This window comes from Blennius ocellaris, assembly GCF_963422515.1.
Source record: "Blennius ocellaris genome assembly, chromosome: 11".
NCBI lineage: Eukaryota > Metazoa > Chordata > Actinopteri > Blenniiformes > Blenniidae > Blennius > Blennius ocellaris.
Window position 1 is genome coordinate 24,875,278 of NC_137660.1, and position 16,111 is coordinate 24,891,388.

Genomic DNA, 16,111 nt, shown 5'->3' on the forward strand with positions numbered 1-16,111 from the left:
ATCCAAAACCACGATAGTCAGTTAAATTTTCTTTTTTTAAATCATCTTTTTACCTGAGTCAAAGCGATTCGTAGGGCTGAAGAAATGATAATCGGACAAAACAAGTGCAGCCAAGTTCTGAGAAAGAAATCAATACTATTGATATTCAGTCAGACACAGTAACTTAGTGAGTAACAGTAACAGAAGAGACCTCCACTGAGAAAACCCTCTATACCAAGCAGTAATTTCAACAAAGTTGGAGATGTATATTGTTGAAGCATTGTCAATGCTTTGACTTCCTGGATTATGACAGTATAATTGGTAAGGCCCCATGGAGCATGTTGAAGGAACTTTGCTGTCCTTGTAAAGGCTCCCCCAGAATCAGAGTTTTGGGCACAACAGTAGATGCTTGTGGGTTCAAGTCCATTCCAGGCATTTCAGTGTGGAATTTTTATGTTTTTCCTGAACATGCATGGACTTTTCAGGGGTTCCAACAGCCTGAAAACATGTCTCTGAGGTGAATTTGTGACCCTAAATTCCCCGTGGTTGTGAAGGTTGACGTGTGTCGCCCTGCTCCTTAACTTGCGATAGATTCGATCTGTTCATTATGCACCCTTCCAACATCCATTGACTGGAATCAGATCTGGTTTCCCATGGTCCTGCATTGAATTGGATGGATGGATGATGAATGGCTTGATGGTCCAGAACAAGAGCATGCTTCCTGTGTGAATGAACACAGGCAATTGGATATACGTAGAGCATAGTAAAAACAATAAAAATTTTCTGCATGATGAAAAGTTGTAACTTTTTTATGAAAGATTATTCACAGTGGATACTTTATGACATTAGGGCAGTAATCTTAACACAATTTGTACACCGTAGTGTCACTTCAACGATAATTACAACCGTTGCAATGTTTGTGATTTTGTCTTTGATTTTAATTAAAAACTAACAAGAACCAAGCAAAACATGGATTTTCAGAAAGTTTGTTGTTAACTTTCATTGTTTCCTCAATGGTTGTATTTTCTATTGGCAGATGGGCCATCATTCACGCCAGTCTTTTAAAATTATGTATGAAAAAGTCATTTAAAAAGCTTATCAGGCCGTGTTTGAGTTGAGTAAGCGTCGGAGAGTTCACTCGGCTTATTGCTGATACAGCAGGTGCATGGCGGGCAACAACACATTTCACGGAAAGTGGTTGGCTGACTAAACAGGACAGCGTTGTTTCACTGTGGATTAATAGGGGCTTGTTGGTTCGAAGGGATATTGTGCTCATGTTAACTGTGCATTGGCATGGTCCCCCAGGTGAACTGGGGGAATAATGTGAAATTCCCCGGAGTCAGGAAAACTGAATGTATTAAAAAGTGATGTTGGCAGTCAAGGAGGAGAAAATGAGTGGGAAGCTGAGAGACCAGACCAAAGACAAACAGACTATATAGTAGAGCTTATCTCTGGAATGATAGTTAATCTTAAGCACCATTTACACAATACTGTTTTAAGTGAAAATGCAAAACTTATGTTATGACTTTTGACTCCCTGTCCATATTCTCCTAGGAGACAACTTCATTGTCTGTCCGTACGAATGTCTTTGTACTCACCATATTTAATTTTTATAGTGTATTGTTCTCTGAGCCCATGTCTGTGTGCTTTCATCACAAAAACAACCAATAGCACCCAACATGACAACGACGTTGTTTTTCAGTATTTCTGCCATCACTGTGTAAACATGATTTGTTTTCAAAGGGTTGCCATGTACAATGCCAAACTTTTCTGAAATAAAAAATGATAACACGATGCGTATTCACCTGAAATGATGTTGCGTATACTGCTCAGTTAGATCAGCTGAGCTAAACTCTATAAAGCAATGATGCTCGTAGCCACAGTCATCAAGTATTCCAACACAATTTTTCCTGCTTGTCTTTTCTTCAGGGCACAGAATAAAATGGGAACCAGCTTTCAATTTTGTGGAGGCTTTTGTAAATTAAAGCTAAATCAAGAGCACATTTTCAACTGTGGAGAATGAACTCCCATCTTTTCATCCCCACAGCTGGAAGTATCAACCACAGACTTCACTGGAAACACCATCGAGGGGCCGGCCATACTTGTCATCACCGTCATAGACCAAAACGACAACCGGCCCATCTTCAAAGAAACGCGTTACACGGGAGAAGTGCTTGAGGGATCCCCTACGGGTAGGTGACTCTTTCATACTGAAGAGCTTTGGAGAGGCCCGAGCTCCGATTCGGTTAACCCAGAATGTAACATCACACATGATATGACGACTCCAGTGGAGACATCCTCAGATCTAAAGGGAGGTGAAGTTTTATTGATGACATTGAGAGTGAGTGTGTGTGTGTGTGTGTGTGTGTGTGTGTGTGTGTGTGTGTGTGTGTGTGTGTGTGTGTGTGTGTGTGTGTGTGTGTGTGTGTGTGTGTGTGTGTGTGTGTGTGTGTGTGTGTGTGTGTGTGTGTGTGTGTGTGTGTGTGTGTGTGTGTGTGTGTGTGTGTGTGTGTGTGTGTGTGGGTTGTTTACTGCCAGTCACTACGAGATTGCAAGTCTTAATATAAACTCACCAGCGTCTGCAGTATACTGATAATGTTAATTTTACACATGCCGTTATCAACACAGTGATGAGAATGAGATAAATAATTTATTGAATATTTTAAAATCCTTTTTTTTTCTTTCAAATTTCTTTATTGGCACAAATGAAAAGTAACATATTTAAAAAAAAAAAAAAAAAAAAAAAACTTTTACATACAAAGGTCATTAAATCAAGGAAGGAATCGAGACCAGGACAATTCATATGGTGAATGGTTAAGTTTCTGTTTATTTATGTTATAGCAGGTATAGCAATGGTGTTCCAGTGACTATTTATGAAAGATTTTATCTTCCATTGCATTAACAAGAGGTTTCATAAATCAAAAACAAGGAGGTGATTTAAAATAAGAAAAAAAAAAGACCCAAGTATTTGTGTGCTAATTTGTATGAGGGAATATGCCGTTCTGAGAGTCTCATCTGAGTCCAGTGCAGATTTAACGGCACCAATTAGCACTTTAATTCTGATTCCCCGTAGTAACACCGGGGTAATTTCAGCATTCAGGAAGACATCTTAGGCATGCTTAGAAATCCCAGCACACTTCCAATATTGCTGTAATGCAATCCTGGGGGCGTTGTTAACTTGTAGAAAATTAATTTTAGGTGTTAAATGTGATTTCAAATCATACACATTTACATACGAGAATCTCCGGGGAACCGTTCTCTCGTAACACACTCGCAGAAATGAGTCGAAAACGTCTAATATAAAGCATCTAATCAGCTCCCTTTAGTGGCATCCATTCAGTCGGTGAAGAAGTCGAACCTTGATAAGATACATGTTGGAGTCTGAATTGGGACAAATTGCAGTAAAAGTGAAAATGCTGTGTTCAGGCTGGCCTGTTGTGGAGTCTGTTGGGTTCTTTCTTTTTTCTTTGAAATTTGCATTAACCCTATATAACAACAGCTGCTACTAAAGCAAGTCACAGTGAACTCTGCACATCTCTCCCTTTCCGTTGCTTCTCCACTCGTGGTGAGTGTTTCTTGACACTCTTCTTGATCTATTTGTCACTTTTGTCACAGAAGCTTCCTTTCTCCGTCTCTGAGCCGTTGTCACTGCTGTAGCTGTGTGACCCCGCTGTGCCAGAATATAAATAAAGCTCAACAAAAATCAATGGCACTTCTATTTCGGGAGCTCTCTACTTTGCTCACCTTGAAACTCGCTGATTATATGTCTGCTTGTTTGTGTATTTCTGAGTGAGAATAAATCATTTGAATGAGTCTTTAAAGCTGTGAAAATGTAGTGTATTAATTATTTTATTATAGCAGTGCACAGCTGTGGTGAGGATAACTGTCCTCCACTATGCAATTGTTATATGATTGCTTTGGTGTGAATTGTGGAGGTGGTTTTCTTCTTGGACAAACTGGAACTGTTCACTGTTGAACAGTTTCGTGAAATGAATTGGCTTCTTTCACATCTTTTTTGGCATGTACTTGAACTTATAATATTGCCATTATTTTCTTACCTCTTGCCACATCTGAGTAAATGTATTCTTCTTAGTCATTCAATGTTTTCTGCTGTCATCGTTGCACCACATGGTGCTGATGATGAAATTAGCAAAAATCAGTTGCTTCACCCGACGCCGACTCCGGCTGTTCACAGAGATCTTACTCTTGTAAAAGTCAACCTGTCATTTCTCCTCAGGGCAAACATGCATGTAAAGGCTGTTTGAAGAAATACCGAACGTGCTGTCATTTGATCACACACAGAACTCACAATAACGGGGTGATATAATAACTATATATGCTGTGGACTCCATGATGTGTCTCACTCTGTTTGTTCTCACATCATTAACACAAAAAGCCAACAGACAAAACCTTAATCACCAGCAGTGCTTCACAGATAAGAGGGATCAGTCAACAGGCGGAGGGGAGACGCAGACGAACACACATACACACACAAAATCACAAACATGGGTTTTCATCACTTCTCGGGACTTTACATTGACTTGCATTCATTTCCTGCAGATTTATTCAAAGCTTAAACATAAATGTTACAAACTTAAACTTTGTGTGATTTTAAAACATGCGCTCACCTTTTGTTATTGTCCCTCCTTCAATGCGAGTTTGGTCGCAGATCCAGACACTGTAATGTATGGAAAATAACACACAAACACATCCACATACAAAGCCTTTGTCGATTCTGAAAACATCATTCTGACAACATTCAAGCCTTGTTTACATGAGGATGTTGCATCGTTTTTATGTTTTCTTTTCTGGTTTACACAAGCAACTTTTTAAAAACTATGTCCGTTTACACGGACACAGAATAAACACAGGAAACCATGCACTTCGCATGGGTGCTGTTGGCTTTTTGTAATTAAATCACACATGCATGCGTTTTGAGAAAAATACACCATGAACATTAACAATGGGAATACGCATACATGTGTATGAACAAACGAAAGAGTTGGATTGTTATTACGGGTTACTTTCAACTATATAAGTAGAACGGGCACTCAGTAGAGCCCATACCTTCACCAACGTGACATTTGTTACCATGGATACCAATGGATTACAAAGTGATCCACCATTTCATCCACTGTGCCACTCTTTCCATCGTTTGTCATGGTCGTTTGAATTGATTCATGTTATCAGTGTTTGACCGAGTGCCTGATCTACTCAAGGTTTGTTTTTGTATAGAAGCAGACACAAACCTCATTTTACACAAGGATACCAACGGAATGTGCTGCGGATTTAGTTTGAGAGACAAGCAAAATAACATTCACAAACAATGAAGCTCATCTGCCCTAATGAGTATGGACTCATGAGTTTGTATGTGCCAGATTGTGCAACAATAGTATGATGAGTATAATTTACACTGTGCAATGCTATTTACAGTGTGTGATAAACTTTATTTAGCATCTGTGAACCTTAAGCAGATATGCTGCTGTTATTGTGGCAAGAGGCATTTCTTCACCAAACTTTATTAGAACATCTTTTATATATTTTATCTGAATCTGTTCTGGTCCCCTTGTTTTTTCCGACAGCTTTGACTGTGTGACAGATCTTTTTTTCTTTTTTTTTTTTTTTTAATTAACGATCCAATATGTCAGACAACTTCCTCCACCAACACGTCCAACTCTGTGGCATCACACTTCATTTTGTGCTTCAATAAAAAAGATAAATAGAACAAACTGCAGTGGCTCAGCTTTCCATCCACACGCACTCAAACCCTCATTTGAATACTCCTGTTTGCACGTGATATTATCTTTAGTTGATCACCAGCAATAAGCACCCATGTCAGAAGGACGGTCATGCAATTTTGCATTATCTTTATATAATTCTAATAAACCGTGCCCATGGTATTGACTTGCATTTTTTGTTTACTACAAAATTACTGGATGACAATGATAACTCTCCGAACCATAACCTTATTTAAAAAATGAATCTCCATCTCAAAATATAATGCTCTATCCCCATATTGTAAGTGTGTTCATCCATTTAGGTCCCCGCTACAGTAATACGCACAAACACACACACATTTATAAATGCATTGAGCCGCCCATCGAATCACTTTGCTTAGATAATAACTTCAATCTGATCCAGAGCTTTGAATTGCTAATGCAGGCATTGTTTATGCACTGATGTACATTTGGTAAGCAACAGCATGTGGTGATGCAGCATCAGATAATAGGCTGACAGACCTGTACAGTGCAGTGCTGTTTGAATAAAGCAACAAACTAAAAGTGCCTTTTGATGTTCTGATCTTCCTGTAACTGGGGTGAAATGACAGACCGCAGTCGTCAGAGAGTTCACTGTAAAGCAGTGATGCCATGCAAACTGCCCGGTAATTGCCTGTTTATTCCATGCTTACAGGCATGATTCTCATAATGCAGATTCCTGACTTAATGTGCGTTTGTGCTGTTTCCGATGCTTCTGGCTTTTTCTGCACTCTCAGAATCACATGAAAACCTCAAAATCTTGCAAAAGCTTTACAAACTGGTTGTTTCTATTTCCTTTTTTTTAAAAATCTGAACGTAGCCATGCTTGATAAAATAAAGCCACTGAGGGGAACTCAGAAACATTACTCATCCTAAATGACACATGGCAAACAAACCGCCTCATCATATTGATAGGAGCTTTTTAACCTGAACCCTGTTTAGAAGGCAAGTTAACTCTTGACTTCATATGAATGAATTTCCTATTACTGTGTTGGATTTGATATAAACTGCCAGGGAGCCCTTCATGCAACTTAGCCCCGATTGAACTTATTTCAGTTCTTTTGCAATTATATCAAAGTATATCTTTTCTCTCTGTCAAAGCTTTTATAACTCTGAAAAGTAATATAATAATGTACAAGTAACCTCTTTGGCTAAGCCAGTGTGAGCAGAACCAGATATTTTTATGGTTTGATTTATTTTATAGTGAACTGACAGCTTCCTCTGAACTTGGCAAACAGAATTAAACTCACAGATACGATGACGAGTGCAGCTTTGACTTTATTCTTCCCCTTATTTGCATATGCCAGGAAATCTTTAAAAAAAAAACAAAAAAAACACCTGCTTTCTAAATAGTGTACTTCATCAACACGTCAGTTAACGTCAGTGATGGATCTTGTAATAAATCATCTGTAATGTGTTTAACAGACTCTTTTATTTCTCTATCGGTTTTTCGGTCAGTTGCATAAGAGACATAGATAAATATTATTTTGTAGTCTTTCATGACTTAAGTAAACTTCTGTCCAAGTGAAGCTTGACATCAGTATTTACTGGTGTGTAGCAAGTATTTAAGAGTAGTACAGTGGTTGTTAACACAGTGTGAGGCCTCACATCAAAAAAGGTTGAGGTTTGAACCTGCTGCCTGATGACACCTTTTCTCTTTTCTGGCTTTTCTACGATCAAAAAAAAAACATGCAGCTCAGGTTACTTGTCTTTTTTTAAAAATATCCATTGTGCCTGGGTGTCTTCCTGGCCGAGTTCTGATGGCCTGTCCAGGGTGTACCTCGACTTTCAACCAGTGTTAGCTGTGACAGGCTGCAACCCCCTGGTCCCAATGATGCTGCTACGGTTTCTCCAAGCGGTGTGTGTGTGTGTGTGCGTGTGTGTGTGTGTGTGTGTGTGAGTATAAGGTTTTCAATGAACAAAGTGAGATAATTTGGGGAATTAAGAGCATTTTCGTCTGTCATCAGTAGGATTCCCAGGATGGGATTAGCTGCAGAGTTTGTGTTATTTTGCTGTAATTTTATCAGAAATCTTTTTTTCATATAAACAAGAAAAGGATCTGCTGCTCCAAATCCACAGGGAAGTCTACAAAACAATTTACTGTAGATTTCATGTTGTATTACAATTTTTATGTAGTGTGTGTATGTATGTGTGTGTAATCTATCCCAGCATGGTTCGTGTGTGTCATCCAGTAGTGTCTGGGCAGTAGGGGAAGCTGTAGGGGGGGATGTCACAGTGCTCTGACATTTCTGCGCGAACCGATAACAAATGCAGCCAAAGCCTGAGTCTCCTGGCAAGCCCTCTTCTCACTCTCTGTTTACTCATCCACTCACCGCTCTTCTTTTTCTTCTTTGGTCTCTCTTTATCTCGCTTATTCTCTTTTGACTAAATGCTCAACATTCCCTTGAGCATTGTGCACACCAACGTGCTCTCCCATATTTAAAGGTTTTCTCGTCTCTACCTATCGTTTCTGACCCACAGCTTTTTTGCAGCTCCCAACATTGACTTTCAATTGGGGTTTTTTCTTGCCTCTTTCCGAAGGTTTCTTTTTGTTTTGTTTTGGTTTTTTTTTTTATCAATTTGCTTCAGGTTCAGATTAAAGCAGTGCACGGTTTTCTGTGAGGGAGAAATAATGATTTCACCCCTTATGTGTTTATATTCAACACCCACATATTGATCAATGCAAGTTAAACAGAAACGCCATATGCGAAACTTGGAGAACAAAAAAACTGTGGGGGGTGAAGGGGTTTATCAGTGACCCAACACCCCCCAGTTGACACTCCTCCACCCACCAACATATAATTCTATGAGTCACTTTTGGATATTTTTTTGTGTGTTTTGCACCTCACACAAAAAGAAAATCCTTGTACTGTGGAAATGTACATTTAAATATCTTTGTTGTACGGAAAAATATATGATCCAAGATGTGATAATGGAACTTCCATATAAGGTCCACCTGCAATCACTGAAGGCAGTATCTGAGTCAAAGAGTTTTCATTAGGACTACATTTCCAAAAGATCCCTGGTTTCTTCAAGATGCTTTTGAAGAACTCCCCTGCAGAGTTCCTGTGCTGCAAATTTGGAAGGCAAATACTCATCAAATCTTCCTTCTGTTCGCTCACTTTATTTGATAAACAAGAATACAAAATCATTACTGCCTCAAGTTTTGAGAGCATAATTGCCTTGATGTAATTTGTTTCACAAATACAAAGAAATTTGGTGCAGTGTTGAATATCAAGACTGTTTTTCACAACTGATTTCTCTGTCAACTGAATATAAATTAAAATTAAAACTATTTGACTAATTTTAATGTGGAAAAACACAAATAAAATTGTCAAAATGTTGAGTTTTCAGACCCAAAAAAACTTGCATTATCTTCCGAAAGCAGCCTTCAAGGTTTATTTCAGGCTCTCTTGTTTTCTCAGTCCAAGAGCGATCAAAGTGTCTCTGGATAAATGCTATGAAATGGCTTTTTTTCTTCTTCTGTTTTTAGCCTTATTTTGTTGATTAAAAAAAACCTGGTGGCTCACTTTGACCTTGTGGATAGACATCTGGTCATGTTCTAAAAAGAATGTTTTTCCTATACAGGATTTGAATTTCCAATCATTTATCTAGTTGCTTGTTGATTAGAAGAAAGTCCACAGTTTAACACAGCCAGGCTCTTTCAGAGAAATATTATCTACCCAAAGAAAACGTCTGCGTTCAAGAACTTTGTAAGTTGATCTTGGTCCAGTATTGAACGTTCACACCCACGACATGCAAACTCATATCTTCAAGTGCGCATAAACTGATAATCATTGTAACAGTGAAGTGCGAGCCACCTTGTATCCAGCATTTAATGTCTGAAGAAAGATTTATTGGCATATTTCTGGACTTTTTATGGAGACAAATGGGCCACATGCCATTTTAATCCACCCAGTGAGATAATTTATCTATTTTGTGGAAACACTACATCAGGCACACATCACTGCACAAGGCAGATATGTGTTAAAACAACTCTCGGGGGGGAGGGGGTTATTGGTTTTTTTTGTGTGTTTTTTTTACCTCTTTCACTTGTCATGTGTTTTGTTTTTTTTTGTTTCAAAAAACAATAATGTTTCATTTCTGAGGTTGAGTTACATTCGTAGACATTTCCCACAATGTTTATTTCTTTTCCAATGGAGATTCTCTCTATTTGTTCTGGAAATCACATGAGAGTCATTGGTAAACAAAGCAAAACACAACTGAATGGCAAGGATATTGTCAACAGATAATCACAGAGTGAAAGTCATCACTTCGGAATTTCAAGCATCACTGTCTTGTTTTTTTTCATGATTTACGCTTATCTCCGTCCCGCCGACAGCATGCAGACAAGTTAAGTCTCGCATGTAGGTGATATATCTTTTCTAATTGGACATGATGGGGTATAAATGGAGATATTACTCATAGTCGAATCTCTGTTTGTGTTCCAGACTAATTTGTTTTTATATCAGAAGTAATTAAGGCCTGAGCTCACACTGTGATGGGAGATTGGTATGGATCTGGTCCACTGTGCTGATCTGTGCGGCGCTCATCTCTTATGCACCAACATACAGACACAAACAAAGGGCTCAACGGATCGACATCCAGATGAAAACCCTCTTGATCTTATCGTAAATCGTCAAAATGTTCACATTTTTCTTCATTGAAAAACATGTATGATGTATAGCACACAGTTCGGTGTGCGTGTTACGGTTCTTTGATTTGGCACCTTCTGGCTCACTGCAGTATTTCAATTGCACAAAGCCGTCGTTGTTTTCACGATATTAGTTGCACGTATGCTTTTCCTGCTGTGATAAGTTCCAGTGTCTCCTGCAGCTCAAACCTATCAAGGTCCAAATGGGGATTCATGGCTATTTCAGTCAACTACTTAAAAAAAAAAAAATTATCATTTGACGTGTAATACAAATGTCTGCACCACACACACACGCAACAGTTCTGTCAAGCAGACTCCTCTCGCCAACACACCCTACCTCGCTACAGACGCTTGCATTTTCTCCTCAAGGGATCCTGTTTTTATGAGCCTGCGATGCAGAGCACAGTGCCGGTCTCATCTATGTTTGCTGTCTTTCACAGATACAGTGGATTTATGTCAACATGGCACTGCTGGAGGGAGAGATCTGGAAAAACACGATCGGCGTGAATTTGAGGGGCGAACGCCCGCTGATCGGCAAAGAAAAATATTTGCCGTTCAATTAAAAAGAAAGCGAGATTGCTTGTCTGAAGCTTCACTAAAGAACAATACTCACAGCTAATTGTCACTAAGAATGCTATTTCAGTAATATAGAATTATTAAATAGTTTAATCTTTTGTTGTTTTCATTTGTAAGTACACAGACTGACATTAATTACTGTGAACTGCAAAGCTTTGTTGTTGTTCATTACTTTTGCCGGTAGGTCATGAACCAAAGTGACAAGCCTGTGTAGTATCTTTGATTGTTAATTAGCAGATTTTAATGTGAGCTTTGTTTTAGTCATAAAGAAATGTGAACAAAAAACACTTGCAACTCTTCTACTGCAACAAATGATAGTAATAATGATTTGTAAGACTACCAATGAGGTATAGAGACACAAACAATTTTTTTTGGAGGGGGGAGTGTAGTGGTTAACATTCATGCTTCACTCTGATTTATTTTGTGTATATGATGCTTTCAATTGTGAATTCTGCATTTTTTTTCCCTTTGTGCATGCAGGTGTGGTTTTCCCTTCAACATGCACATTTCTCAAATCTTCAGATGTAAATGTGCGTACTGGGTGTAAAATATTGGTAATTGGATGGAGAGTCGTTTTGCTGGCCTGGGCTCTTCATTGATTTAACAGCAAAAAAACAGGGTTCACAATCATGACTTACTGTGTGAAAATGGCCCTCGATCTGAGGATTTTGCACACTTTACATAAAGGCGTCTTTGAAATAGCGATGTCTACACATTGGTAGCCATGTTGGTCTTGACTCATGGCCTAGTGGTTGATCTTTGATTGACATCTGTCAAATTAAAACTGGACATCCTGTTAGCTGGCGAATGTAAGTAACTTTTGGAAGTTCGTGGAAGTTCGGGAGGAGTAGTTGAAGTCCACGATTGGGTTCGCAACCGTGCTTACTGGGTGGTGGAAGCTACAAAAGGGATTGATTCATGAGTCTGATAATTCAGCTGAGAGATTACACCAAACTGGCAGGTAATCTGTAGTATGATGGTGCCCGTTTGTACCGTTATGGTTCCTGACTCTACTGCTCAGTCTCTCCTGCGTACTTTGTTAGCTAGAAAACAGTCTGTCCAACACAAACAGGTGACACCCCCCCCCCCCCCCTCCACGCACACACACTTCCCACAATGCCTCATTACCAGCTTGTCAGATCGAAGAACCCCGGCAAATTAATGTCCAAGGTATCTTCTGAAGACACCGCCCAATTAACTTTAGGGTATTGTTGTGTTAGGATAAATTACTTTCCCTCCCACCCTTTCCATTTTATGAATGTGTGTGCACACGACGGCATTCGGCTCATTAGAGTAATATAGCCACCTGGTCAAATTTTACATTTCCTTGACCTGGTGACTCAGAAACACTTCTCAAATCAAAAATTATGAAATGAATTTGCCATCGAGGCTTTCAAATAAGGACTCGTGGATATGAAAATGTGCATTTAAGGCACTGTGATGTAAGTCTGTATGGTCAGCGGATTGATTTGCACGGTTCAATCCAGTGAGAAACTCTCTCCCTGAGTATTCACTCATTTATATGCATCTGTTCTCCTTTCACCAGTGAGGCATCATTGATTTTCCTGAGCCTTCTTAACTGAGCTATCTTCTTTTGAATTACCATAGGCAGTTTTATGCATTACACCACTGAGAGGGAAAAAATGCACTTTAAATGGCCTTTATTTTCAATAGTGATTTGATCTGAATATACGTGAATGGGCCTTTATTTGAATACATTTCTGTGGTTTGGAGTAAATTATTTTGCTCCCTCGTGGGCTTTATATATCCCCTGCATCATTCCCTGGCTTAAATGGCATCAACTTTCTCTCTCAACCCTCCGTCTCTATATCGCTTCTCCTTCTCCTTGTCATGCATGAGTGTTATGCAGATGAAAATGTATTCCTAATTTTATAGAGAGAGACTTGCCAAAGAGCAGAATGATCCCCAAAAGTATCTGTATGAAGGTGTGTGGAGGATTGGGAATTCAAGGTGTGACAATACCTCAACTCTTGGTCTCCCCGGTGGCCATTCCACTACTTGAGCGCTGCTAATCTATTAAAGAGTTTCTGCTCTCCTTTGCCCCTCAACAAAGTCCCACTTCAACTCGGGCTTGATTATCTGTCCTTCTTTTGGATCCAGCGGGGAACTGCGGCGCTCAGTCACACGGTCTCAAAATCCTCGGAGTTCACTCAGACAAACCAATCTCTCCCCATCGGACCATTTCCGTTTCCCGCTGCATGACAAGGAAAGACAGCCATTGCCCCTTTCGCAACCCCCATTGCACTCTAGGTTCTCCAATTTAGATTGTCTCCACTCTTTGTTTCACAAGACTGGTCTGAGCCATCATCACCATTTTGGATCAAAAACTAAAAGTTAAGTCATTAAAGTTTTCTTCCAAATTAAAAAAAAAAAAACAATGCTTCCGAGAGGATGCTTTATAAGCAGATGCTGTCAAACATTAGTGAAGGTGCTTTTTTTAGTGGAGTAAGTGAAAATGGACAGAACAATGGTGTCAAAAAAAGGAAAACCAACAACTTTATTACATTTTATATACGAGTGCCTTTCAAACACACAAGGTCACGTAATACGCAAAACAAAATTAGCGTAAAAAAATGGTATATATATATATATATATATATATATTGTCACGATTTTGCTCCGGAGGAACTAAAGATCATGTGAGTTTGAAAAACAGTGAAGATAATATGTAGGAGCAGGATCTGAGACTCTTGCTTGGGTTGATGAGAAGAGCACAGTCAGGGATGGACGGATGGATGGATGGATGGATGGTCTTCTGGTGATCCAAGCAGCAGAATATTGTATGCACTATTTTCCATTTGAAACCATTTTTAACATTCACTTTGCTTTTGTCTTGCACACTTCTCCTCAGTTCAGGCATGTGAGTAGTTGCAAAGATAGATATTGTCACACATCAGCTATGCTCTGTCTTGAGCTGAGTACAGTTGCCATGTTTACTTTGAGAAATTATAAACTTGAAAACTTACACTTAAAAATCGTTGTTTTTCTATACTTTGTGCACTACAGATCTGTCTTATAAATGGTAAAAACAAACTTGGATAACGTAGTTTGATGTCCACAAACCTCGGCTCTGAGTTATAACTAAATTACATCAAGCGACCTCCCTAACTCTGAACCTAAAACCTCACATTTGGTCTATTTCAAGTCTTTGTCGACACACCTAAGTGACTTGTCAAAGCGATATATAGCATGTTTGAAGATGGGGGGGGGGGGGGGGATCGACATGTAGGGAGAGACTGGGCAGATGATATCATTCCTGTTTTCTCAGTAATTTACTTTGCTTCAACCACAGCCTGAATCCGATCCTCTGTAAGTGCTCCAAAGCCACACTATATCAATACGATCAGATATCTGATTTACATCCCTATGTTCTCAATTTTCTGTTTATTGCTGATAATTATCACAGGAGTGGAGTGCCAGCAAGTGGAAATAGTGTGTATTTATAGCTTGTTTACTCAAAGTACATGAAGTTTCTTTTCTTTTCTGATGCTCCACTGAATTTAGAAACGTCAAAAGGATTCATTATGGCCGAACCTCATTGTCACTCTGAGTGCCAAACTTGAATGATGAATGGATTTTTAGTGTCTGAACTCAAGTGGAAGCTAGCCAAATAATATTTTAACTAAAAGCTTTGTTCAATGTCTTCGTGAAGGGAAGAGAAAATCGCCTCAGTGGAGCCGTCATGTCTGCCTGCCACCACTGTCTTCCTTCTTGGTTCAAATACATCTCCATCCTGCTGTGTTCAGAGTAAGATGTACTCTGCAAGGTGACTGAGAGTTTGCTTTGACGACACCTGCTCTCCTTGTTTTATTTTTTCTGCTACAATCCTGTTTTTCTCAGATGACTGCCAGTAGTCCACTGCTTCTTTTTTTTTCTTCTTCTTCTTCTTTTTTTTTGGGGGGGGGGTGGTTCTGCACCAGTAGTGGAAGAATCGCTCAAGGCGCCAAAAAAAAAAAACCTCTTTGATTGAGTATTGATCTGGGATTGTCAGACAAGCAGAGATGACAAAGTTCACACATGAGAACAAGGCAGGGGCCTACTGTGCATTTTCTGCTGTAATCAACCCTGCAGGGTGGAGAGATGTACCCATCAGTCAGGAGTTTTGTGGTCTTGTCATCACTGTGGTGAGCTGTGATCATGTTCTCGCCAATCTTGTCAAAACACACGCGGCCCAGTGGCAGCAGTAATGGCATTGTCACATCCTTGATATCATAGCACATGATACACATCACTATTGGAGCCAGATAGGTTTTTTTATTAAAATTTTTTGGTTGGATATACCGTCCACTAATGAAATTGTGGGCACAAATTGGACGATGTTAAAAACAAGCGCAAGATAGAAGCTCACGAAGAAGGGACTCCCCGCTAAAGCTGGACAGTCTAAGAGTTTGAAATGGGTGCAGGAACATGCAGTCATGGCGAGATGGATTTGGCGGTGCTTTTTCTCCTCCATTTATTTTTATTTTTCTTTCTGACAGAAAGAAAAATGGTTCAGTGATGAAAATAAAACATATAGCGCTTGATAAAAATAGATTGCTGTCAGAGTCATATTTCCCTGAAGCTTTATAAAAATTGCTTTTTCTGCATCTATTTATTGAGAAATGCACTGCATTGCTTGTTCCCATGAAGACAGATTGGTAGAGTATTTATGTCTTAGGCACACAACAGAGAACCTCCTAATTGCCTCCATGAATGCTTTTATCGTTCTGAGCAGTCGAGGTAATTTCGGCATTGGAATCGATTGCCTGAACACTTAGACAGTAATTGGTTGAAAAGGCAACTCCATTGAGAACAGGATATTTTATTTATGATTATTGACAAGTGAGAATCACATCTCATATCCAACTATAGTCACTGTGAAATGAGAACGTCATTTTTAGCCATTCCTAGATACAATTGTGCAAAAAGTCAGAAGAGAGTCACATTTCCCTGCAGTGTGAACGAGGCCTCATTGGCCTAAATCGGGAAGAGGGTGTATGTCCTGGTGCTCCAGGGACAAATCCCTGCACGGTTTTGATGTGCCATCGACACACCTGATTGTAATGATTGGCTCGTTATCAGGCTTTGTGCAGAGCTTCATGATACAAGTATTACATTCAGGTGTGTTGGAGCAGGGGAAGATTAA

General features: G+C 39.4%; 1 protein-coding gene across 1 annotated transcript in view; it reads left to right on the forward strand.

Moving 5' to 3' along the window:
- The window catches only part of cdh13 (cadherin 13, H-cadherin (heart)), a 397,592-nt gene that overhangs the window by 178,077 nt on the left and 203,404 nt on the right, over positions 1–16,111 (forward strand). The window contains exon 6 of the mRNA XM_080504779.1: positions 2,027–2,171. Coding sequence (XP_080360905.1) covers positions 2,027–2,171 — 145 coding nt within the window. The remainder of the gene's footprint in view (positions 1–2,026; positions 2,172–16,111) is intronic.